The 26,367-nt window shown below is 35.7% G+C and overlaps 5 protein-coding genes across 5 annotated transcripts; 1 reads left to right on the forward strand and 4 right to left on the reverse strand.

Moving 5' to 3' along the window:
• Positions 1-1,090, reverse strand: MONOS_17141 (uncharacterized protein). The gene is made up of 2 exons (XM_067870033.1): positions 991-1,090; positions 1-495 (listed from the first exon to the last, which is right to left on the reverse strand). Exons 1-2 carry the CDS (start codon positions 991-993, stop codon positions 253-255), a joined length of 246 nt encoding a protein of 81 aa, XP_067733049.1. The 5' UTR covers positions 994-1,090; the 3' UTR covers positions 1-252.
• Positions 1,091-9,642: 8,552 nt separating this feature from the next.
• Positions 9,643-11,103, reverse strand: MONOS_16489 (uncharacterized protein; the record flags this gene model as incomplete). The annotated part of the gene is made up of 1 exon (XM_067869397.1): positions 9,643-11,103. The coding sequence occupies one exon, from the start codon at positions 11,101-11,103 to the stop codon at positions 9,643-9,645; it is 1,461 nt and encodes a 486-aa protein (XP_067733050.1).
• Positions 11,104-12,474: 1,371 nt separating this feature from the next.
• MONOS_17142 (uncharacterized protein) lies at positions 12,475-12,900 on the reverse strand (the record flags this gene model as incomplete). The annotated part of the gene is made up of 2 exons (XM_067870034.1): positions 12,475-12,717; positions 12,799-12,900. The coding sequence occupies 2 exons, from the start codon at positions 12,898-12,900 to the stop codon at positions 12,475-12,477; spliced, it is 345 nt and encodes a 114-aa protein (XP_067733051.1).
• Positions 12,901-15,427: 2,527 nt separating this feature from the next.
• On the forward strand, positions 15,428-16,762 carry MONOS_16173 (uncharacterized protein; the record flags this gene model as incomplete). The annotated part of the gene is made up of 1 exon (XM_067869088.1): positions 15,428-16,762. The coding sequence occupies one exon, from the start codon at positions 15,428-15,430 to the stop codon at positions 16,760-16,762; it is 1,335 nt and encodes a 444-aa protein (XP_067733052.1).
• A 7,378-nt stretch (positions 16,763-24,140) lies between these two features.
• Positions 24,141-25,808, reverse strand: MONOS_16107 (uncharacterized protein; the record flags this gene model as incomplete). The annotated part of the gene is made up of 1 exon (XM_067869019.1): positions 24,141-25,808. The coding sequence occupies one exon, from the start codon at positions 25,806-25,808 to the stop codon at positions 24,141-24,143; it is 1,668 nt and encodes a 555-aa protein (XP_067733053.1).
• Between the last annotated feature and the right edge of the window lie 559 nt (positions 25,809-26,367).

The following is a 26,367-nucleotide window of genomic DNA, read 5'->3' on the forward strand; positions in this document are numbered from 1 at the left end:
TTCCCCAAAATATCGTTCCTTTCTGTCAGCAAAATTCATTTATCCCGGCTACGTTTCTTTTCCACTTCTCCTAAATATTAACAAAAGCTCAATCCTCTGTTCTGCTTCCTCTCGAATTACCTCCACAAACTCCATTCCATAAAAATGCAAGCAATGAAGAAGATTCCATCTGAAGAATCCTTTCCCATCTCTTTCCCAAATCTTCTTCTTCTTCTCTCCATTTCCCCTCAAAACAACAGCAATACTATCCCACTAAATATCACAATCCCTGTCCCCCCAGCTCCCATTCCCCTTCTTCCAACCAAAAAAATATAAATATCTCCATCCTTTTTCTGTCTCTTTCCATTGCAAAACACCTCCCATAATCAGCTCCTCATCTTCCTCTGCCTCCACACCTCCAATGCAAAGCGCCAGCGCTGATGTTCCTTCTTCCTGTCTTCCTCCGCACCCACCTCCATCACTTGCCCTGCAATCGCCTGGCGCGGCCAAACGGTCCTTTCAATAAAAAATAAAAAAAGATAAAAAAATATCTCTTTCTTTTTTTTTCTTCAACCCCACTTCTCTTTCTTATCAAACATACATCAGCAAAAATTCTCCCTCTTGCTCCGCCTCATATGAGCCCTCTTCTCTCTCCCTGCATTTGAAAAAAATCACATCTCCTCCCCATTTCTTCTCCATCTCAAATCCTCACCTCCAAAAAATATATTCCATTCACTCCACCCATCTTTTCCCCCTCTATTCCCTCCTCGCCCCACCTTCAACACAACAAATTCCATTTTTCAAATAATAAACGCAACTTCCACACCTTCCAACTCACAAAAATCGAAAAAATAACCCCTCCCAAACTCCATCCCTATCCATCTCCCACGCATCCATTTTGCCTCTTAAACCTCCCAAAAACACCTCTTTTCCACAAAAAACATTCTTTTATCGCTCCTTTCCCTCTCAAAACCTTGTCTCCTCCAAAAACTCAACCCCATCACTCCACACCATAAATCCATCCTTTTACAATCGCATTGTCTTCATATGCCCGTTCAGCCACGGCACATCGAGTAGGACTTTCTTTTCTTTTGTGGCTCTAATTCGTTATGGAACATGATCAAGAAATGCCAAATGCTCAGAAACTGCCAACGGGGTCAGATTCAGAAGCTAAAACAAAGACAGGTTGACTAAGTGAAATATTTTTAGTGAAAGGGTTGGGTATTACAAAGAATATCCGCTTGATGGAAGATGAAATTGTTCATATTTATTGATGGAATGCTGTGGAGCAACAATATTTTCGATGGAAATGAAGAATTTTCAATGTATGTATTTTATATTGTTCTATATGTTGTGAAGATATTTCCATCCGTAACCTCTCCAAAGTCGTGATTCAGACGATTTATAAAAAATGGACAATTTATTCCATGCAGAGCAAGACAGAGAGGAAGGGAGCCAAATGTTATCTTACAAATATATTACTAGAGCCTAGATGTGTTTTGTTACGAATGTTTATGCTTCTTATTATGGACTCAACATGCTCTGGATAGAAATTTGATGAAAAATGAATTTTAATGGAGCAGAAATCAACGGTATTGGAAAATGTTCAAAGCTATAAAGGAAATCTGAAAGATTTGCCCGAATAGGGAACCTTTTTGAAGATGGCGGGGATATTTTCAGAAAAATTTTGTTGGGGAGATTGGGGCAAATAACTGAAACAGGATATTGGAGGCAGTTGGAGCAGAACAAGGCGCATTTCTTGGAATAAGAAGGGCAAGACATTGCTTTTATGGACCGGGGGGAGCGATGGAACTGGATTTGATTACTTGGCTTTTGAACCAAATATACGAGAAAATCAGAAAGTTTGGCGTTATACAAGAAGCTTGGAGTGGATTACAGGCAAAATGGACTTTGAGTCATTTGACCTTTGTCTTCAGCCTTCTATCATTGAAACGTTATTCACAAGAGCAGAGAACGAGACTGTGATGCTGAGAATATCTTCTGACAGAAAATATATAGTATTCAAACTTGACAATAACATCGCATTCACCATCTTTATCATCTTCTTCTTTGTCATTGCCATCATTGCTGTCATCATCTTCTTCTTCATCTCCATCTCCATCTTCATCTTCATCCCCTTCATTTCCTTCATCGAATTCTTCTTCGTCATTATTTTCAAATGCATCTCCTCAACAATTAAAATTTAATATAATTTTATCCTACTTATCCATTATCATATTTGTCTTCCTCTTCTTCTTCCTAATATTCTTCTTCATTTTCCTCCAAGCCTTCTTCGCCTTCTTCGCCTTATTCCTCTTCTTCTTCTTCTATCATTCTTCTTCGCCATCTTCGCCATTATCTACCCCTCTTAATTTGACAATTTCATTTTTTCCTTCGATTTGCCCTTCTTGGCCATCATCGTCTCATTATTCTTCTCAACTTCTTCCTCTTCTCAGTCGTCCTCGCCTATTTTTGAAAACACAAGTTGAAGGAGCAATTTGAGTGGAAGCAGAACAGGAGGACGGAAATGGGATGAATTTTTGGAGGAGCAGAAGAGAAGCAAAGCTGTTGATTGAATGACGGAAGAATGAGATGGGGGAAATGGGTGCTTTTGCAGAAAGGAAAAATAATCTGGAGAAGGAGAAAGAAGAAAGAAGAAAGACAGAAAGACAGAAACAGTGAAGAATGGAGATTGTTAAAGGCATGAATATATGTTTTTTTCATATAAAAGAAATAACATTTTTTCAAAAATTTTACAATATATTTTCTTTAATATTGCTTAGGATCTTTTTGGAAGAATATCTTCATTGGATAAAAGCGCAAGGGTTGAGAAAAGATGGCTTTTTGAGCACTTTTGGAAACACAGTTGAAACAATTTTAGGGCGTGCGGAGGAATTAATCAAAGAAAATATATGAAATGAATGGAAAAGATGGGATTTGCGAAATGGAAAAGGTATTTTGAAAAGAAGGAGGGGAAGCGATAAAAGAGAGAATGTGAGAAATTGAAGAAATGGTTGAAGGAGAAATTTGACAAAAATTCGAAAAGAAAAAAGACACAAAAGCGGATGTTGAAGCGAAAGATTGAGAAAAGAATATGATACTGATTTTTCATAATTCATTTTATATATTTTTAGTTTTTTCATATTTTTGATATTTTTCTTTTGTGTTTAATTTCTAATTTTATATTGAATTTTTTGTTTTATTAAATATATTTTTTAAATGATAGCAGGAGCTTTTGCGCGAACATTCAAAATCGATGAAAGAAAAAGGATTTTTGAAAACAAGCAGAAGATTGCAACAGAAGAAAAAGGGATATGGGGAAAGCAGACGATGAAGAAGGGGCAAAAGAGATGGGAAAAGGGATACGGCCATATTGAGGTATTTTGTGAAATTTCACCAAGAGGCAAGGGAAAGAGAAGGAGGCGAAGATGGAAGTGTTTCGACATGCGAATCTCTTATCTCATCTTCAACAGCATTTCTTTCATCACCTTCTATACCCCTAATATCCCTCTCCAAATTATCATTTTTCAACATCTCAACAGCAAATGATGCATGCTCACCTTCAACCTCTACGTCAACACAAACCACTTGTTTGATGAATAGTTGCTCATTTTCATCGGTTTGCAATGCATATGATGGCGGGATTGTTCATTCCCTCAACAACCCCTTGGTTTCTCTGACTGTCTCAAACACCTCGTTTGTGGGATGTTGTCGGACAAGGAATGTTGAATATATTGGAACTTCAGGAAATAAGAAACAACCAGGAAGACAGAATATAACAGAGAATGGAACGAATACATTCACTTGGTGCGAATGGGATGGGTCGAAAACAGCGGGAAAAGGCGATTCATGGGATGATGGTATATCGAGCGGGGGAGCGATATGCATGTTCAATTTAGGAGAAGGAGTATTGTCTATTTTGTTTTGCAAGTTCAACAACTGCTATTCCGACGCATATGGGGGAGGTGTATTTTGCCATGCGATCAAGACAATTGTGTGTGAGAACAGCACATTCAGCAGCTGCACAGCACAAGCAAATACAGGTGGCGGAATTCATGCTTATTCGATTTCATCATGTGTTCAGATCAGCGGATGTGAATTTCAAAAATGTTCTGCAAATGGCTGGGGAGGAGGTTTGAGACTGGATGATTTTCAGGTTTCAGAAACAGGATGCATTCCAACAGAAAGCGGAGAAGGGGAGAGTGCGTGTGTGTTTGACTGCAGTTTCACTTCATGCTCAGTCACAAATTCATATGGTGGAGGCATGTATTGCACTAACATTCCAGCTGCATTCAAGATCAAGAATATTAGATTTCTTTTTTGCTCTGCTGTTTCATATGGCGGAGGGTTGCGATTATATACAGATAAAACAACAATGCCAATTGATTTGCATTATTGTTATTTTCTTTTTTTCCACGAATGCAAATGCTCAGCCAATCCTCCACGCGGACATGATATTGCATATGCAGATTATTACAACTTCTTCTTGAACTCAGGAAATCCATTCTTTGAATGTTACACCACAAATACGGATGAAAAGAGAATTTGCTATGCATTCAACTATTCGAATGCAAACACCTGGTATTTTCAGCACACAGAAAAGTGGGATTGGCTGAAGGATAAGACGATATACGTTTCAGTGAAAGGGAATGATTCATCTCCACTTTGTGGTGCAAATGAAACATTTCCTTGTCTGGCAGTGAAGAAGGCGCTTGAGATGTGTGAAATACAGATTAGTTTGACAATCACACTGCTGGAAGGGAATCACAAAAGCGAGACAGCAACAATTGATATTGGATCAAAGAAGATTTCGGTCATTGGGAAAGGGAGGACGGAGAGTTTGATCGGAACAGGAGCACTTTTATCAACAAGAGAGCTATTCAGCGTGTCAACAGGTCATCTTGGAATGAGCCACTTGAAGGTTGACTGCAACTCAAATTCAAGTCCTTCTTCACAGAGTGTGGTTGTTGTATCTGATGGGAATGGGTCACTCTCGTCGGAGGAAGTTATTATGTATTTATTATCATTTTTTATTTTTTTTCATGTTTGATAATGAAAATAAAGCAAAAAATAAATGTGGTGGTTTTTATTAGTCAGGACATTTTTTTAGTAAGCATAGGAAAACAAAAACAAGTTAAAAATGAACAAAACAAATTGTGACAAGTTTTAATATATTTATTTGAATTCGTATTTAAAAAATAATATGCTCTGATTTTATTTTTGTTTTGTTTCGAATAAAGATCTCGAGAGTTTGTGTTTGTTTAATTTTCAAATTATTTATTTATTCATTTTTTTTTTTCATATTTCCCCTTTCCGCTTGTCTTTAACAATTTGTCTCAGTAATGCAAGAAATCGTCTGTTATTGTTATTATTTAAAACATCATTTTTTATTCAATTTGTTTGAACGAAAAGTGTGAAAAGTTCCAATTTCTGATTTATTATTTTCTAAAAAAGAAAAAAAAAAAAAGACTGAATGAATGTTAAATATTGACATTAAAGAAGTTCACTAATTTTATCAAAATTCAATGCAAAAAGAAGTTTTGTGAAAAAATCAATAAATATTTCATTTTGCAAAAGCACGAATATTTTTCGATTTTAATCATGTGGACTTTCTTGAAAGTCACATTGTTCTTATCATCTCATCTGTTCAGTTATTAACAGGTGCCCCCTTTTCTTTTATCCAAACATAAATGTTTTTCAAACCAAACATCATTCTTTTACAAAAATAAAAATTGTATTTAGAAATCCAAGTTATATTTTTTTGAATTATTGTGTCTGAGATTATTTCATTTTTTTTATTATGATTTTTATTTTTGATCAAAGACTTGTTCGTGGGATAAGAGCACTTGAGTGTTGAAGGTTATGATATGGGTGATTGTTTTTGAAATCATAACTTTCATACAGGGGTGTGGCCATTGACATTTCATCCTTTGACATGAACATTGCCACTGAAACCAAGTTGATCGAAACATAGAATTTCCGACTTTGGTGAACAATCAAAAGCCAAAAAATGACAATCAACTTCATGTGGATTTCTGCTCACCTTTGTTATCAAACAAACTCGAACAATCAAAATCAATTTTCACTGAGACTTCCTGAATGAAAAACAATAATTTTGAAAAGGATAAAACATCCAAAGAAGTTCAAATTTTGTTTCAATGATCAAAAATTTTGAAGAGAACTCACAAATTATTGATTATGTTTTTTATTCTATTGATTTTTTTTTTTCAATAACAATAGAGCATTCAAAAAAAAATTTTCTTCATCGTTCATCACTCGTATTTTTGAAGCATGTTGAATTAATATTTATTATATGGTTTAATTTATTTCTGTTGAAATCATAAAATAATTTGAAATCAAAAAATTATTTCATCAATAATTTGTGAGTTCTCTTCAAAATTTTTGATCATTGAAACAAAATTTGAACTTCTTTGGATGTTTTATCCTTTTCAAAATTATTGTTTTTCATTCAGGAAGTCTCAGTGAAAATTGATTTTGATTGTTCGAGTTTGTTTGATAACAAAGGTGAGCAGAAATCCACATGAAGTTGATTGTCATTTTTTGGCTTTTGATTGTTCACCAAAGTCGGAAATTCTATGTTTCGATCAACTTGGTTTCAGTGGCAATGTTCATGTCAAAGGATGAAATGTCAATGGCCACACCCCTGTATGAAAGTTATGATTTCAAAAACAATCACCCATATCATAACCTTCAACACTCAAGTGCTCTTATCCCACGAACAAGTCTTTGATCAAAAATAAAAATCATAATAAAAAAAATGAAATAATCTCAGACACAATAATTCTAAAATATAACTCAGATTTCAAAACACAATTTTTGTTTTTGAAAAAGAATGATGTTTGGTTTGAAAAACATTTATGTTTGGATAAATGAAAAGAGGGCACCTGTTAATAACTGACCAGATGAAATGATAAGAACAATGTGACTTCCAAGAAAGTCCACATGATTAAAATCGAAAAATATTCATGCTTTTGCAAAATGAAACATTTATTGATTTTTTCACAAAACTTCTTTTTGCATTGAATTTTGATAAAATTAGTGAACTTCTTTAATGTCAATATTTAACATTCATTCAGTCTTTTTTTTTTTTCTTTTTTAGAAAATAATAAATCAGAAATTGGAACTTTTCACACTTTTCGTTCAAACAAATTGAATAAAAAATGATGTTTTAAATAATAACAATAACAGACGATTTCTTGCATTACTGAGACAAATTGTTAAAGACAAGCGGAAAGGGGAAATATGAAAAAAAAAAATGAATAAATAAATAATTTGAAAATTAAACAAACACAAACTCTCGAGATCTTTATTCGAAACAAAACAAAATTAAAATCAGAAAGAATTTTAAAAGAATGAACTCAAAAAATATATTAAAACTTGTCACAATTTGTTTTGTTCATTTTTGACCCGTATTTGTTTTCCTATGATTATTTAAAAAAATGTCCTGACTAATAAAAGCCACCACATTTATTTTTTGCTTTATTTTCATTATCAAACATGAAAAAAAAAATGATAATAAACACATAATAACTTCCTCCGACGAGAGTGACCCATTCCCATCAGACACCACAACCACACTCGGCGAAGAAGGATTTGCATTTGAGTTGCAATCAACTTTCATGTGCAATAAACCAAGTTGGCCTGCTGTCACACTGAACAGCGTTCCTACAGATGAAAGTGCTCCTGTTCCAATCGCGCTCTTCTCTTTGCACGTCCCAATGACCGAAATCTTCTTCTCTCCAATATCAACTGTTGTTGTCTCGCTTGTGTGATTCCCTTCCATCAGTGTGACTGACAGACTCACTTGAATCACGCTCTTTTCAACTGCAACACCAATGGTTCTGCATGCACTTGACTCATCCAATCCACACAACTCTTCTTCACCACCACCACTCACAGCTACAAATCGATTGAGAATCCCTCTCTTCAGCCAATCCTTCTTTTCTGTGTGATAGTACGACCAACTACTTCCCGTATAATCATATCCATAACACACTCTCTTGTCATCTGTATTTGTTGTGTAGCATTCATAGAAAGGATTGTTTGAAGACTTAAAAACATTATATAGATCAAAATACATCACATCATGCCCATATGGAGTGGCTGCAGAGCATTTGCATTCATGGAAAAATATGAAGAAACAATAAATTTTATCATTTGGTGCTGTTGCTCGATTTGGATGCAAACACAATCCTCCCCCAGTTGACGTTGCTGAACATGAAATAAACTGAACACTCCTCATTTTGAATTGTGTGATTGGAATGTTAGCACAACACATACCCCCACCTCCATTGTTTGTTATCGAGCATGAAGTGAAACTGCAGTCAAACACACACGCACTTTTCCCTCCTCCATTTTCTGTCTCAATGCATCCTGACCCTGAAACCTGAAAATTATCAAGATTAAGCCCTCCTCCATAGCCAATTGCTTTACAATTTTGAAATTCACATCCGCTGATCCGAACACATGTTGAAATCGTTACAACGTATAACCCTCCTCCAACATTATTTTGAACCGAGCACGAATTAAACAAATTATTTTCGATATACACAGATTTGATTGTATGACACATGATTCCGCCTCCACGACTGAATGCAAAGCAATTATTAAACCGACAATGTGAAACAGAAAGTTCTCCAGAATTGAGATTATACATGCAGATGGCCCCTCCGCTTGATACTCCATCAGTCCACGAGTCACTTTCTCCTGTTGTCCTCGATCCGTTCCATTCACACCAAGTGAATGTGTTTGCTCCATTGAATGTTTCATTCTGTCTGTCTGGTTTCAATGGAATCTCTGTTGTTCCTTCACATTTAACATTTCTTGTCCGATAACATCCCACAAACGAGGTGTTTGAGGCAGTTAAAGAAGCCAAGGGATTGTTGAGGGAAGGGACAATCCCGCCATCATATGCATTGCAAACCGATGAAAATGAGCAACTATTCATCAAACTTGATGCGTGGAATGAGGAAGTGGTTGAAGGTGAGCATTCATCATTTGCTGTTGAAATGTTGAAAAATATCAGATGCGAGAAGGATATAAAAGGGATGGAAGGTGAAGAAAGGAATGGGGCAGAAGATGAGATGAGAGATTTGCATATTGAAACGCTTCCTTCTCTTTTAATTTTTTTATCATGCACCTGTTTTGCATCTCCGCGCCATGTAACAGAATATTTCCAAAAGTCAGATCCTTTCACTATCTCTTCTGCTGCCTCTGAAAACCATGTTGTTAAAAATGGAAAAGCATCTTTTTTCTTCAACTCCGCTGAACGGAAACAACATTCCAACATTCTTCCTCCTCTATTTCTTTGATAATCTCTTTTTCTCCCATTTCCATCTTCTGCCTTCTTTCCATATTCCATTCGCATTCATTGCTATCAAAGACTTCTGAAAAGACTCTAGCATCAACAGAAAAATAGAAGAGAATAAATGAAAAGGATATTATTGAAATATCAAAAACAAAATAACTTCAACAAATTAAAAAAAAATACAATAAAATACAATAAAATACAATAAAATACAATAAAATACAATGTGGCAATAATTAGAATCCTTTTTATAATTAACAATCTTCACACACCTCTTCATCTTTCGCTTTTCAAAATATTGTTCCTTTCTGCCTGCAAAATCCATCTGCTCTGTCTCAGCTGCCAATGTCACAGACAATAGCATTGCTTCTCTTCTGCTCCAAAAATTGCTGCTTAATTCCAATCTCAGCTTCGCTTGCACTCCAACAACTCATACAAAAAATTCTTAAAAAAAATTGACGAGTATGATGAAGAAAGCGAAGAAGACGAAGAAGACGAAAATTGTTGAATAAAGGGAAAACAGCTTCTGTTCCAATCGAACTCTCCGTCCTCCCTTTCCCAATGACAGAAATCTCCTTTGTCCCAATCTCAATCGTTGTTGCCTCGCTCGTGTGATTCCCTTCCATCAGCGTGACTGATGAGCTCAGCTCTTCCAAGCCCGTCTCCACTGCGTGTCCCACCGTCTGGCATGGAGCCGACTCGCCCATTCCACACAGCCCACTCGAGTCGCTTCCATTTACCCCCACAAACAGAACCTTTGTCCAACCCTTCAGCCACTTCTTCTTTTCTGTGTGCTGATATGACCAGCTGCTCCCAGTATAATCATATGCATAACACATTCTCTTCTCATCTGTATTCGTTGTGTAACATTCTTTGAACGGACAATCTGAGTTCAAATAGAGGCTGTAATAATCTTCATAGTACAGGTCAGCTCCATACGACGGATCAGAATCACTCGAGCAACTGCAGTTGTGAAAGAGAAGGAAAAAGCAATACAGTTTGTCACTTGGCAACACATCTCGCCACGGAGCAAAACACAATCCCCCTCCCTTGATCAATGCAGAGCACGAAAAAAACCGAATGCTCCTCATTTTAAATTTTGTCTCAGGCACATTTTTGCAAAACATGCCTCCACCAAGTGAATTTGTTATGGAACATGAAGTGAAACTGCAGTCAAACACACACGCACTTTCCCCTCCTCCTTTTTCTTCTCCAATGCATCCTGACCCTGAAACCTGAAAATTTTCGAGAAAAAGTCCTCCTCCTTGAATACTTGCTTTGCAATTCTGGAATTCACATCCGCTGATCCGAACACATGTTGAAATCGAATATACATACAACCCTCCTCCATAGAAATTTTGAGCTGTGCATGTATTGAATATATTGTCTTCAGCAATAAATGTTTTGATTTGCCGGCATATTACTCCCCCACCTCCATAATGCGCATAACAGTTGTTGAACGTGCAATGCCGAATAGAAATTGAGGCAGATGCCAAATTGTTCATGTTGATTGCTCCGCCATTCGAAGTACGATCAGTATGATCGTCAACTTCTCCTGTTGTTTTCGATCCATTCCACTCACACCAAGTGAACGTATTCGCTATATTTTCTGTAATGCTTTGTCTCTCTGGGTGTTTCTTATTGTCTTCGGTTCCGGTACATTCAACATTTCTTGTCCGACAGCATCCAAAAAACGATGTATTTGAGGCTGTTAAGGAAGCCAAGGGGTTGTTCAGAGAAGGAACAATCCCGCCATCATATGCATCGCAAACTGATGAGAATGAACAGCTGCTCATCAAACATGAGGTTTGAGTTGACGTAGCGGATTGAGGTGAACATGCATCATTTGCTGTTGAGATGTTGAAAAATGATAATTTGGAGAGGGATACAAGGGAAATAGAAGGTGAAGCGAAATATTGGCAAAAAGATGAGAAATTAAATTCATTCACAGAAGTTCTTCCTTTTCCTTCTCTTCCCCACGCATCTTGGCAAAGCGTCGCAAAATATCATTATGTGGCTGTATCCCTTTTTCTGCCTCTTCTGCTGCTGCTTCCGAAAAGATTTTTGTTAAAAAAAAATCCCACAAAAATTTCTTCCCCATTCTCTTCAGTTTTTTCCGCCTGGCTCATTCTGCCAAACACTCTTCTGGATGCTGAATTCTCCCAATTTCTTCCAGGAATGTTCATGAAAAAAAAGCAGTGTTTCCATATCCCATGTTTCATGCTCCCCCAGCGTTTCTCATAACACCTGATCGCATCACACATCAATCAAATTAAAATATGCAAAAGTATATAAAATAAAAAATGGAACATGAAGAAAATGAACAAACAAGAATAAAATACCTCCACAAATCTTCATTTCTCTTCGCTCCCCTCGTCCCCTGTTTGCCTCTCTCCAAATAACTCTCACCCCAACATCATCCACTCCAAGCACCACACCACACCACGCCTTCGCCTTTCATGTCCAATTCCAAATAAAGAAAAAATAATATGTTGTTTTCACACTCTCTTCCATTGCCCATTCAACCTCACTTTCACCATTCTTCTCTTCCCTTCTTCCTCCATCCAGCCCTCAACCAAAAAAAAATATAGAATATCTCTTCTTCCCATCTTCTGCTCATTCTTCAAGCAAGGATTAAAAGAATAAACAGTCTGCGCTCCATCGACATCCCTCAGGCAACATATGATGGCTTTCCGCGCATCTTTCGGCAATTCACTCAATATTCTGAATAAAAATATGTATCAAATAAAAAATATCATGAAATTTTTATTTAAGAAAATATACAAATTTGTAAAAAAAAAATGTGAAAGATATTTTTAAAAAACAAAACAAAACAAATAATAACAAACTATTTTATAATGAATTTTCTTCACACACTTTTTCTAATTCGTCCTTTCTTCTTCATTTCCTTTTTTTTCCCCAAAATATCGTTCCTTTCTGTCAGCAAAATTCATTTATCCCGGCTACGTTTCTTTTCCACTTCTCCTAAATATTAACAAAAGCTCAATCCTCTGTTCTGCTTCCTCTCGAATTACCTCCACAAACTCCATTCCATAAAAATGCAAGCAATGAAGAAGATTCCATCTGAAGAATCCTTTCCCATCTCTTTCCCAAATCTTCTTCTTCTTCTCTCCATTTCCCCTCAAAACAACAGCAATACTATCCCACTAAATATCACAATCCCTGTCCCCCCAGCTCCCATTCCCCTTCTTCCAACCAAAAAAATATAAATATCTCCATCCTTTTTCTGTCTCTTTCCATTGCAAAACACCTCCCATAATCAGCTCCTCATCTTCCTCTGCCTCCACACCTCCAATGCAAAGCGCCAGCGCTGATGTTCCTTCTTCCTGTCTTCCTCCGCACCCACCTCCATCACTTGCCCTGCAATCGCCTGGCGCGGCCAAACGGTCCTTTCAATAAAAAATAAAAAAAGATAAAAAAAATATCTCTTTCTTTTTTTTCTTCAACCCCACTTCTCTTTCTTATCAAACATACATCAGCAAAAATTCTCCCTCTTGCTCCGCCTCATATGAGCCCTCTTCTCTCTCCCTGCATTTGAAAAAAATCACATCTCCTCCCCATTTCTTCTCCATCTCAAATCCTCACCTCCAAAAAATATATTCCATTCACTCCACCCATCTTTTCCCCCTCTATTCCCTCCTCGCCCCACCTTCAACACAACAAATTCCATTTTTCAAATAATAAACGCAACTTCCACACCTTCCAACTCACAAAAATCGAAAAAATAACCCCTCCCAAACTCCATCCCTATCCATCTCCCACGCATCCATTTTGCCTCTTAAACCTCCCAAAAACACCTCTTTTCCACAAAAAACATTCTTTTATCGCTCCTTTCCCTCTCAAAACCTTGTCTCCTCCAAAAACTCAACCCCATCACTCCACACCATAAATCCATCCTTTTACAATCGCATTGTCTTCATATGCCCGTTCAGCCACGGCACATCGAGTAGGACTTTCTTTTCTTTTGTGGCTCTAATTCGTTATGGAACATGATCAAGAAATGCCAAATGCTCAGAAACTGCCAACGGGGTCAGATTCAGAAGCTAAAACAAAGACAGGTTGACTAAGTGAAATATTTTTAGTGAAAGGGTTGGGTATTACAAAGAATATCCGCTTGATGGAAGATGAAATTGTTCATATTTATTGATGGAATGCTGTGGAGCAACAATATTTTCGATGGAAATGAAGAATTTTCAATGTATGTATTTTATATTGTTCTATATGTTGTGAAGATATTTCCATCCGTAACCTCTCCAAAGTCGTGATTCAGACGATTTATAAAAAATGGACAATTTATTCCATGCAGAGCAAGACAGAGAGGAAGGGAGCCAAATGTTATCTTACAAATATATTACTAGAGCCTAGATGTGTTTTGTTACGAATGTTTATGCTTCTTATTATGGACTCAACATGCACTGGATAGAAATTTGATGAAAAATGAATTTTAATGGAGCAGAAATCAACGGGGTTGGAAGATATCCAAGGCTAAAAGGAAGAATGATCAATACATATGAATAGAAAGTGTTTTTTTTAAAGGAGGAAGAGGACATTTTCAAAAAAAAATTTTGTTGGAAAGATTGGAGCAAATGACTGAAACAGGAGATTGAAGGCGCTGGAGCAGGACAGGGAGCATTTCTTGGAATAAGAAGGGCAAGACATTGCTTTTATGGACCGGGGGGAGGGATGGAACTGCTTTTCTTTGCTTGGCTTTTGAACCAAATATACGAGAAATACAGACAGTTTGGCGTGATACAGGCAGCTGGAGGCAAATGATAGGCAAAATGGATTTGAGTCATTTGACCTTTGTCTTCAGCCTTCTATCGTTGAAGGGTTATCCATTGAAGCAGAGAGCGAGGCAGTGATGCTGAAGATATCTTCTGACAGAAGATACATAGTATTCAAACTTGACAATAACATCGCATTCACCATCTTTATCATCTTCATCATCTTCATTTCTATCATCGCCTTCATCACCTTCATCATCATATTCTTCTTCACCAAATCATTTTAATGGATTTTTATTATTTGTGTGTTATTTGAGTGGAATCAGCGCCAAGAATTGGAAAAAAGCAAATTTTTTGAAGCAGAACAGAATCGATTTCATTGATGTTGAGATTGGCAGCGGAGACAGAAAAGGCGAGTTTTGTTGGCAGAAAAGAACAATAATTTGAGAGGCTTTTGAAGAAGAAGAAAGTGTGTGAAGATTGGCAATAAATATTTTTAGAGTGTGTTTTGTATTATTTTTTTTCTCTATTTTTTCACATATTTTATTTTATTTTATTTTATTTTATTTTATTTTTTGAGGGATTAAGATTTATGGAAGGACATTTTCAGGCAATGAATGAACATGGGGAAAAGAGCACATTGGATGCTTTTGAGAAATCAGGCAATGACAAAAAATTTGAGAATATCGAAGAATGAGCCAGGGGTATTAAATGAAATGAATGGAAGAGGAGGGATTTGAAGATTTATGTTGAATTTTGAAAAAGAAGGAGGGGAAGCAACAGAAAAGAATAATTGGAAAATTGAAGAAATGGCTGAAGAAGAAATCTGACAAAAATTCGAGAAGAATATGAAGAAGAAGAAGAAAAGGAAGAAGATTGCAAAAAGAAAATGGTACTGGTTTGTGATATTTTTAATATCAATTTTATGTATTTTTTATATTTTTTCTTTATTTTTTTATATAATTCGTTTTATTTTTTTTATTTTTTTTTAATTGTTAAATCATAACAGGGACTTTTGCGCGAACATTCAAAATCGATGAAAGAAAAAGGATTTTTGAAAACAAGCAGAAGATTGCAACAGAAGAAAAAGGGATATGGGGAAAGCAGACGATGAAGAAGGGGCAAAAGAGATGGGAAAAGGGATACGGCCATATTGAGGTATTTTGTGAAATTTCACCAAGAGGCAAGGGAAAGAGAAGGAGGCGAAGATGGAAGTGTTTCGACATGCGAATCTCTTATCTCATCTTCAACAGCATTTCTTTCATCACCTTCTATACCCCTAATATCCCTCTCCAAATTATCATTTTTCAACATCTCAACAGCAAATGATGCATGCTCACCTTCAACCTCTACGTCAACACAAACCACTTGTTTGATGAATAGTTGCTCATTTTCATCGGTTTGCAATGCATATGATGGCGGGATTGTCCCTTCCCTCAACAATCCCTTGGCTTCTTTAACTGCCTCAAACACCTCGTTTGTGGGATGTTATCGGACAAGAAATGTTAAATGTGAAGGAACAACAGAGATTCCATTGAAACCAGACAGACAGAATGAAACATTCAATGGAGCAAACACATTCACTTGGTGTGAATGGAACGGATCGAGGACGACCGGAACAGAAAATACATGGGAAGACATTGCTTCAAATGGAGGGGCTATTTGCATGCACAGTCAATCAAACGCATCAGTTTCTATTAAGCACTGCTCATTCAATGATTGCAATGCTTATTGGGATGGAGGGGGAGTTATGTGTGCAAAAATCAAATCTGTTGAAATTGAAAACAACTCATTCAGCTCATGCTTGGTTCAAAACAATGCCGGAGGAGGATTGTATGTGAATACCATTTCAACATGTGTTCGGATCAGCGGATGTGAATTCCAGAATTGCAAAGCAATTGGCTATGGAGGAGGGCTTCATCTCGAAAATTTTCAGGTTTCTGGAATAGGATGTGTTGGAAATGAAAGTGGAGAAGGGGAGAGTGCGTGTGTGTTTGACTGCTGTTTCACTTCATGCTCAGTTACAAATTCGCAAGGTGGGGGTATGCGTTGCGTTATTGTTCCCAATCAGTTCAAAATGAGGAGCATTCAGTTTATTTCATGCAATGCATCGTCATATGGAGGAGGGATGAGTGTGGACCCACGTATGACAACAGCACCAAAAGATGAGCATTATTTTTATTTCTTATTCTTCCATGAATGCAAATGCAGAACAACCTCCAATCCATATGGGCATGATGTGATGTATTATGATTATTATAATGCCATTTCGACTTCAGACAATCCATTTCATGAATGTTACACAACAAACACAGATGATCAGAGAGTGTGTTATGGATATAATTACTCGAATGCAGGTGCCTGGAAATATGATCAGACATCAAAAAAGGATTGGTTGAAAGACAAGACGATTTTTGTTTCGGTGAATGGAAATGATAATTTTGAGTTGTGCGGGGCAAATGAATCAAATCCGTGTCTGACAGTGAAGAAGGCGTTTGAGATGTGTGAGGTGCAGATTAGCTTGGCAATCACACTGATGGAAGGGGATCACACAAGCGAGATAGCAACTATTGAGATTGGAACAAAAAAGATTTCAGTAATTGGGAGAGGCAAAGATAAGAGTTCGATTGGAACAAAAACGAATTTAAACCGTTCATTCTCCTCCTCTCCATCTGGTTGCTATTTCTTCTTCCTTCAAATTTTCCTCTAAAAATTGTTCACTGCCAATTCGGTTCATTTCATAGCAATTTTAAATCTACAAGAATCTTATTTTCAATATCCCTTCTCTTGTTATTTTTTCCGATCAGATATTTGAGATAACGAAGAAGGAGGAGCAGAAAGACAGAATCAGAGATTTGTTGTTCTTGCTAATTGTGAAGGATATGCTTAATATTCATTTATCCTTTTCAACTTTTTCATCAATAATTTTTTTTTTGTACAAAAAAAGCTTCTTATCCCTCTTTTTATTCCTCATTTTCTTCTTCATCCTCATCTCAATTTGTTATTCTTTCCTTTCCTTTTCTTTCATTTTATTTCCTTGTGTTATCTTTTTTTTCTTATGTTTCATCAACTTCAACTGAATAACAATGATGTTTTTTTTAACTTTTTCTTTATTGGATGAAAATTGATTGGAACAACACGTGTCGATTGAATGACATATTGTGTGAAAAAAAACAAAAAATCAAAACAAAGGAGAAAACAAAAGAAAATAATGTTGAATGCCATGGAGAAACTGGATTGTCCATTTTTAAGGAAAGCTTTTCAGCTCCAAATGGCTATTCGATGCAGCGGCTGGCTAAACACATGAATGTCTGTGCCAATAAAATTCAATCTGTTGATCAAATAATGTTGGTGAACACAAAGAACAAAAATCTGTTTGACAAAAATGAAAAAAGAAGAAAAATAATTCGAAAATAATAAAAGAAAAAAAGAATAAAAAGAATAAGAATATTTAAATACCATCGAAATTGATGAAGCAAATGATGATATCCTCGTCCTCAGAAGATTAATTTGTCATTCTTTCGCAAATGCTTCTTGCACATCAGCACCAACACCAACAGACAGCACAACAGCGGAGTCTCATCTCCTCCAATTGGCCACTTCGCAAAATGATATATTTCTTTCTCTCTCTCTCTTTCAAGCTCATGTCAAGCATTGTCGGGTTATGCAGCATGCATAACAGATGGCAGAAGTCACGAATGTTATTGTTGAATGCAATCCAAACAAGAATAATCTCAAAACTTCTGTATCTTTTGAAAAAGGATAAAACGGCTTCTCTCTCTTTGCGGTATTCCTGTTCAAAACCAATCTGTATTCATTCAAAGAACATCTTAAAAGAAAAATGAACAAAACAAAAAAAGTCAAACCATTCTTTTGGTCTTGAAATATTTTCCCATCTCCAAGGGATTGGTAATTATCTGTCAAACTGGTTTTCTTGTTCTTAGAATCCATTGTGAAGCTGGTCGTGATATCTGATGAAAACACATATTCTCCAAATTAACTCCTTTTCAAAACCCAATTCAACGACAAGTCTTTGCTGATAGCATACCAGCATGCTTAGTGCAAAATGCAAATGAGATTGTTGTTGAGGCCTGCTGAGTGTTTCGCTCAACTCGTTTCCTCCATTGTCCAACCCCCAATTCCCTATCCTTTTCCACAAAACCAACCTTCCCCCCAAAAACCATGTTAAACAAATCCTGCTCAAATGATATGCCAAGTACACTGCACTTCCCTGAAATGACATAGCGGTTCAATTCAATCTTTCTAGCATTTTAATCGCTTTTTTTGTATCTTGCTTTATTCATTTTTCATTCAAAATATAGCATTTGACGATATGTCACACATTTTGCAATTTTTCATCATGTTCAAATTTCATGCAACTTCCCACACTTATTCACTTTTCGCAAGCAATCGATGCAAACAGCCACTCTCTCCTCCATCTGCAAGAAAAGTACCTGTTCTTCTGCAATGCTATAACTCGCATGGTTGCATCCGTGGAAGTTAACCTAAGCAGCTCAAACAAACTTTTATCTCAACATATCATCAATCAAAAATCTTCACTTATAAAATTATGGGTTGTGAACCCTTATTAATTGTTCGATTTGGAGATCTGTTTTTCTTCTTTATGATTTGCTTGTTTTGAAGCAAAAATCATGATGGCAAAAGAGGTTTGGAATCCTGTTTTATTAGATATTTGACGGTGTTTTTAATTCTTTTGATTCAACTGCGCTACAAATATTTCGAAAAAGAACGTTGATTAATCGCTTTGAAATCATTTAACCATTGCACAGCCTTTTTCAACAAAACATGTATTCCTTGGTATGTCAATATTTTGAGAAAACGATTGCTCGGATGATTAATTGTTTTATTTTCCAATTTTTCAGAAAAACTGCTGCAATTGGAAAAATGCACTGACGCTGAGCAGAAACAGAAAATCGAAGAAATGAGCAATACATTTGAAGAAATGGAGGAAGAAGAGGATGAAAATGTTTTCAGCAAAGAACTGTTCGATGAAATTCACAAGATGATTGAAGAAAAGAAACTGACTTTGGAGAATGCCATTATATTGTTGAAATACGTTGGATGTTGGAAAGAAATGAAAAGAATATGGAATCTGCACTTTGATGAATCTGCATTGAACAGAAGATTTGAGAAGATGATTATTAATGAAGAACAAAAAAAGAGGGAAAAGTCGAAAAGCATCTTTACGTTCTTTGCGAATGCTACGCTTCTTTGAGCTTCTTTTTCCCTCAAAATTAATTTCAGTCTGTGTGCCTTGCCTTCTGAAAGTTGCATTGAGGAAAGAAGAGAACAGGGAAATGCAAAAAGAAGTGGAAATGGATTTGTTGGCGTTGAGGAACATTAAACAATGGGACGTGTGTTTTTTTATATATTGATTGTTTTTTTTTTTTCTTATCTTTTATTAGGAAGTGAGAAATGAACTTTTCTTGGATGAAATCAAAGAGATTGTCAAACATCATCAGGAACATCACAATCTGACACAACTTGCCTATCAATCAGCTTGGCAATTTTTAATGAACCGATTTTTCAAAGACGAAGACTTGGAAATAGTTATTGTGAGTGAACTACATTTTGTGAGAGAAGCAAAAAGAGAAGTGGAAGATCTATCAAAGTGTGATGACTGGAAGACAAAAGAAAATAAAGAAGGAGAGAAAAGAAGAGGAAAAGTGAAAGAAGAAGAAGAAGAAGAAGAAGAAGTGAATGAAGCAAATGAAGTGAATGAAGTGAATGAAGCATCTGTTATTAGGAGATGGCTCGATGTGAATTCTTGTTTCTTGTCCTGGTGCAAATTGGGGAGTGAGGAATAAGTTGAGCTAATAGGCAGCATTGTTCACATGTTTCGAGCATCAAGGGATAATTCCGAAGAAATTCCCAAGCAATGCATTTACCCACTTTCAGAAGCAGCAGATAACAGAGCTGTCAAAGTTGATGAGTTGTTGAAAGGAAAGGCAAGTGACGCTGTTTTGGAGGAGGTTCATTGGCCAACGCTGAATGACGGAATAACAAATGGATGCTTGAGGTTTATCATGAATATTTCGAGGCGATTGAAAGAAGAAGAAGATGACGAAAACGAAGAAACAGAACGAAAAAAATTGAAAAGGAAAGTGTTTGAAAAGCTGGAGGAGGAAGGATACGAAGATATCATTCCAAGCTTTCATGAACTTATTGATTTTCTGAACGGAGATTTCCATCCTTTTTTGTCGTTGGATATTTCAGATTATTTTGTTTATGTTTTATGAAATGAAACTCTTTGAATATTTTTTGACCTCAAAAATGATTTCTTTCTTTCTTTCTTTCTTCATTTCACATTTCAACAAACAATTATGTTATTTTGAAAATGATTATTTATCAAAACTTCGAAATGGAGCAAAACAATTTTAAAAAAAGGAAAAAGAAGAACAAATTCACAAATAGAAGGATAAACATTTTTGAATCAAAAAATAATCAACATTCAATTTCAATCAGATTTTCCAAATATTTAGAGAAGAAGAAGAAATAAAGTTGCTGTTGAAGATGGCCTCATATTCCAAAAAATGCTGCAATCAAATAGAACCAATGAAGGCAGGGGAAGGATATTTATCATTGATTGAATGGAAAATAAAAGTCTCTTTGTCTTTTCATATCGTTTCTTTGGTTGAGTTTCTAAACTGCAGATGAAATAGGTGGTTGAGCAATAAATATATCGGAGAAATATGCAGAATTTCTTTGGAGGAGGACAATAATGTCCTTGGAAGAAAATCATGCTCTGAGGCTCCAACAACGCTTCTTTGGAGGGAACGGAGAATAACTCAAAAGGATCAGTGAAAAATCATCAAGACTCAATCTGCAAAAATGCTTGCGAAAAGCTTCATCAGCTCAATCCATGATACGAATTGTTGCATTTTGCTCATTTTTGGAGACAAACAAATCGCTCTGTTCAAGTCAATGGAGAAATTGTGACAAGCAACCAAAAAATCGTCATCGGCTCAAGTCGGCAAAGGCATTGAAGAGAAAATATCCGATATATGCGAGGCCGTGTAACAATGCTCCGAGTATTCTCACTCCACGTGGTTTGTGAGAGATTCGGTTCCGCATTGTTTTGTAAAAAAAAAATAATAAATTCAAATTCAGCATCGGTTGTCGTCCAAAAAAAATAGTGCATGAATTCCATGTGGCAGGATTCATGTTTGGCAACATGCAACCGGTATTTCGAGCAATCGCACTCAATCTTGAATGTTCATGAAAACATCTCGTTTCTTGTCGTTTCCCCTCCTTTCACACAAAATACAAATTGGAAAGATTCCGTGAAGCTGCTCATGCGCCAGACTCTGTTGGCGGACGCCCAGTAACTGCGAGTGTCTTTTTGTGGAACAACTGCGGAAACAATGAGAATGAGGAAAGTTGGTGATTTAGATGCAAAACTGTTCATTGTTCGTGCCAAAAAAGACATGTCATTTTCGGTAATGAAGCACCTGGCGAGCCTCTCCATTCTGCTCGCGATGTCACATCGTTGCTCAAGAAGTATTCGGTGTTTCTGGAGAAAAAAAATAAGTTTTGTTCTCACCAAATCACATTCCAACTTATATTTCGATCAATAAATTCGAAAAAAATGATTCATTCCACTTGAGTTGAACAAAAAAATAAAGATAATAAATTATTTTTTTTTTTGTGATTGTTGTTGATTGTTGTTTGGTTGCAAAAAGCGAGATTTGTTTGGTTTCTTTTTTGTAAATTAAAAAATTTTTGTGAAATACTAAAAATATATCATTTCTTTTCATTTGGACAAGATAACAGTGCATCCGCAAACGATGGTATCAAAAACACTTTGTCTGACCATTTTGTTGATTTGAACAAAAAATTTATATTTTTCTTTTATTATTAATAAGAATAACAGTGATTCAGAAAATAAAACATTCTTCAACAAGAACAAAAAATTTAATAAACTGAATTTTAATTTTGAAAAAATGAAATATTTGATTTGAATGATTTATTGAACTGAGAACATATTTCCTGATAAAAATCCATTAGAAATTGAAATTTTGTACTCCGCCGAGTTCAGTCGAATTGTCTTTTCCAAGTTGAAACATATTTTCATTTCAGTCAATGAGATGGAGAATGAATGACAGAAAGAAATATGAGATAAAGGATGGAACTTCAATCACTTTTTATGAAAAATATGCACTTTGAATGAATTTATAGTTTTCAATAAAATACACTTAAAATAAAAATTGTTTGAAAAACACATATTTCTTGTTTCCAAACAATATTTTATCACAGTTCTTGTATTTCATAACAAACATGAAAAAGAAATTCATTCATGATTTCCAGACAGAATATTGAATTTATTTGGAGAAAAGAACTTTTGATGTATTATGCAAAAAATAAGCTTGAAAATCAATATTTTTCTGAATTAGGATATTTGTTTTGCACATGAATTAATGATTGAAAATATTGGTGATTTCAACAAAAATGATTATTTAATAGAAAATAAAGATTTCTTTTGATAAAATAAAAATACATTTCCCATTGATTTCAAAAAAGAAAAATTCATTCCAAACAGTTTTGTTTTTTTCTTTATTTGGAGGATGAGTGATTCTTTTTGATTTCATATTTTTCCTATCAAAATTTTGGTATCAACATTTTGTCGCAAACATTGAGAAATCTATCATATGTTTATATTGAAATCTTCAATGTGCTTCTCTGTCTTTCAATGACAATGTGTGTTTGGAAAACAATAATTTGAAAACATGTGACACTTTTGTTAAAATTCTTTTGCAAATAACTGCGAATCAGAAAATTACACATACTCCAAAAAATGTCATGATTTTAAAAATAATCATCCATATTCTCATTTGAATGTTTTCCTCTATTTAATCGTTTATGTTTTGATTGAACCCTTGTGTTTCAGTTGAGTGTTCGAAAAGCAGTGAAAAAAAGCAAAAACACTCAATACATAAAAATAATCTCAAACAAATCACAGAAAACATTTTCAACTCAATGAAAGATTCAGCCAGATTTTTTGGGTGATTATTTTTGAAATCACAATTCTCATCCAAGATTGTTATTCAACAAAAACAGCTTCATTCAAATGAATCCGCATCATTTCTATTTTTTGATTGTTTTTAGAAAAAGTTATTCAGTCATGAGCACAATTCAATTGATGTTTGAAAAAAAGAAAAGAAAAAGAAAACTCGTAATATGCGAATATTTTTTTTTAAACAAAACAATAATGCGTCACAAAGTCTGAAATAATAATTCAAATTCTGATAACATTGAAAATTTTCGTTCTGTCTTTAAATTCATTCGTTATTTTTTTCATCCTTCTTTGAATTCACATGTTGAAAAAATATAAGAAACAAGAATCAATCCGATTCATTTATTTTTTCCCATTGAAAATAGAAATAATGTTTTCAAATATCTCTTCTTTGATAAAAAAAGGAATGAAAGAAAACATATGAAAATTCTGAAAAACAAAAAAACAAAGAGAATATTAAAGATAACGATTTAAACAAAAATTCAAGAAATGAGATTATTCTGTTGAAGATGAACAAGATTATTTGACAAAGAATTCCAATCACATGCCTATGTGTAATATTCACAAGATGATGAACATTTCATGAAAAAGAATAACTAGGAATATTTCTTTTTCAACAATCTTTTCTCTTTTCTTGAACTCAAAAAAAAGACATTGAAGAGGTTTTTCTTCTTTTCTTCTTTTTCATTTATTCTTAAAAATAATAAATATTTGAATTTTTGAAAAATTATTTCTTTTTTCTATCAAACAGAAAAATCCATAAAAATTATAATGAAATGAAAACAATATGCATCTGAAAACAAAACTCCAAATATTTAAATAAAAGAAATGTGCAAATCAAATCTTTTTTGTAATAAATACGTATATTTCTTATTTAATATATTACTCCATTTCTCATTTGCCCAACTCGCTTCTTGACACAAGTGAGATTGATCCGCTTCAATAAGACACCACAACCACATTCGGCGAAGGATTTGCACTTGAGTTGCAGTCAACCTCCATGTGCAATAAACCAAGTTGGCCTGTTGTCACACTGAACAGCACTCCTGTTGATTTAAAATGCTCCTGTTCCAATCGAACTCTCCGTCCTCCCTTTCCCAATGACAAAAATCTTCTTTTCTCCAATATCGATTGTTGCTGTCTCGCTGATGTGATTCCCTTCCATCAGCATGACTGATGAGCTCAGCTCTTCCAAGCCCGTCTCCACTGCGTGTCCTACCGTCTTGCAAGGTGCCGACTCGCCCATTCCACACATCCCACTCGAGTCCTTACCATTCACCCCCACAAACAGAACCTTCGACCATTCGTTCAGCCACACCTTTTTTGATGTTTGGTTATATGACCAAGCTTTTGCACTTGCATAATTGTATGCATAGCACACTCTCTGGTCATCTGTGTTTGTTGTGTAACATTCTTTGAACGGATTTCCTGTGCTCAAAAAAACATTGTTATAATCTGCAAATTCTAAATCATGCCCATATGGATTGGATGCATCCCTGCATTTGCATTCATGAAAGAAAAGGAAAAAACAATAAATCTTATCATCTGGTGCATTTTGTCTATCTGGATTAAAATGAAACCCTCCTCCATATCTCATTGCAGAGCATGAGATAAATTGAACGCTCCTCATTTTGAACTGGGGAACAATATTGAAACAGCACATGCCCCCACCGCAATCACCAGAAATTGTACAAGAAGAAAAGCTACAGTCAAACACACACGCACTTTTCCCTCCTCCATTTTCTGTCTCAATGCATTCTTGCCCCGAAACATTAAAATTATCAAGATAAAGTCCTCCTCCAGCATTATTTGCTTTACAATTCTGGAATTCACATCCACTGGTCCGAGCACACGTCGAAATCAAATAAACGAATACCCCTCCTCCATATCGATTTTGCGCATTACATGAATTGAACGTGTTATTCACAATTTCAACCGATTTAATATTATAGCAATGAACGCCTCCGCCACACCAATGCGCGACACATTCATTGAATGCACAATGCGAAACTGAAACAGTGGCCAACGATTGACCACACATGAATATCGCTCCCCCGCTCGATATACCATCATCCCATGAATCGCCTTTTCCCGCTGTTTTCGACCCATCCCATTCGCACCAAGTGAATGTATTCGTTCCATTGAATGTTTCATTTTGTCTCTCTGGGTGTTTCTTATTACCTGAAGTTCCAATATATTCAACATTTCTTGTTCTGCAACACCCGATGAATGATGTATTTGAGGCTGTCAAGGAAGCCAAGGGGTTGTTGAGGGAATGAATAATCCCGCCATCATATGCATCGCAAACAGAAGAAAATGAGCAGCTGTTCATAAAACAAGAGGTTTGGGTTGACATTGTGGTTGAAGGCGAGCATGTCGAAGTTGCTGTTGAAATGTTGAAAAATGATAATTTGGAGAGGGATACAAGGGGTATTGAAGGGGATGAGAGGAATGGGGCTGATGAGACGCAAAAAGAAGAGAAGTGTGATTCGCTCACCGAAATACTCCCTTCAATGCCTTCTCCTTCTCTTCCTCTTCCCATTTCTCCTCCTTCTCCTCCTTTTTCTTCACCTCCACCCTTCTCCCCTCCATATCCCTTCCCTCCAAACAGCCTGCCTGAATAGATCTCTCCCCCTCTTCCCCACCCCTTCAATGTGATATTTGTCAACACCCCAATGCTCCCACTCACATCAAATGCCTCTGCCTCATCTTCCCTCCCCATCCCCACAACAAACTTTTCATCCCCTTCCCTTTTTCCCACTCTTCTGCAAATGCTCCTCAAAACATTCTATCTTCAAATTCTTTTTTCCTCCATTTCCTCGCCATTCATTCCTTTTCAATCTGTTTTCTTAGTAATACCTTTTTTTTCTCAAATTCTTGCCAGACTCCTTCTTTTGTCATCTCATCAGCTTTTCGCTCTTTCTTCTGTCGCTTCCCCTCCTTTTCTAAAATCCTATTCTCTTTTAAATAAATATATATATACAAAAAAAAGAAAGAAAAGAAATTACAAGATAAGATGCTATTATTATGATAAATAAAAACTCATGCCTTTTTCATTCGCTCCTCTTCACTGGCTTTTTCTTTCTTCTTCTTCTTCTAATATTGATTCTTTCTTCCACTTCATCCATCTTCTTCGCCTTTGATTCCAATCTCATTGTCAATCTCATTCCTTTCCTTTTCTCCTGATATATTTTCTCTTTCCAATCCTCACATTTCCTTCTTCTCCAAGAACTCCAAAATCCCAAATCTCTGAATAAGATTTCGAAGGAGAGGAAAAAGAA

Source organism: Monocercomonoides exilis, assembly GCF_001643675.1.
Source record: "Monocercomonoides exilis strain PA203 chromosome Unknown scaffold8-1962414, whole genome shotgun sequence".
NCBI lineage: Eukaryota > Preaxostyla > Oxymonadida > Polymastigidae > Monocercomonoides > Monocercomonoides exilis.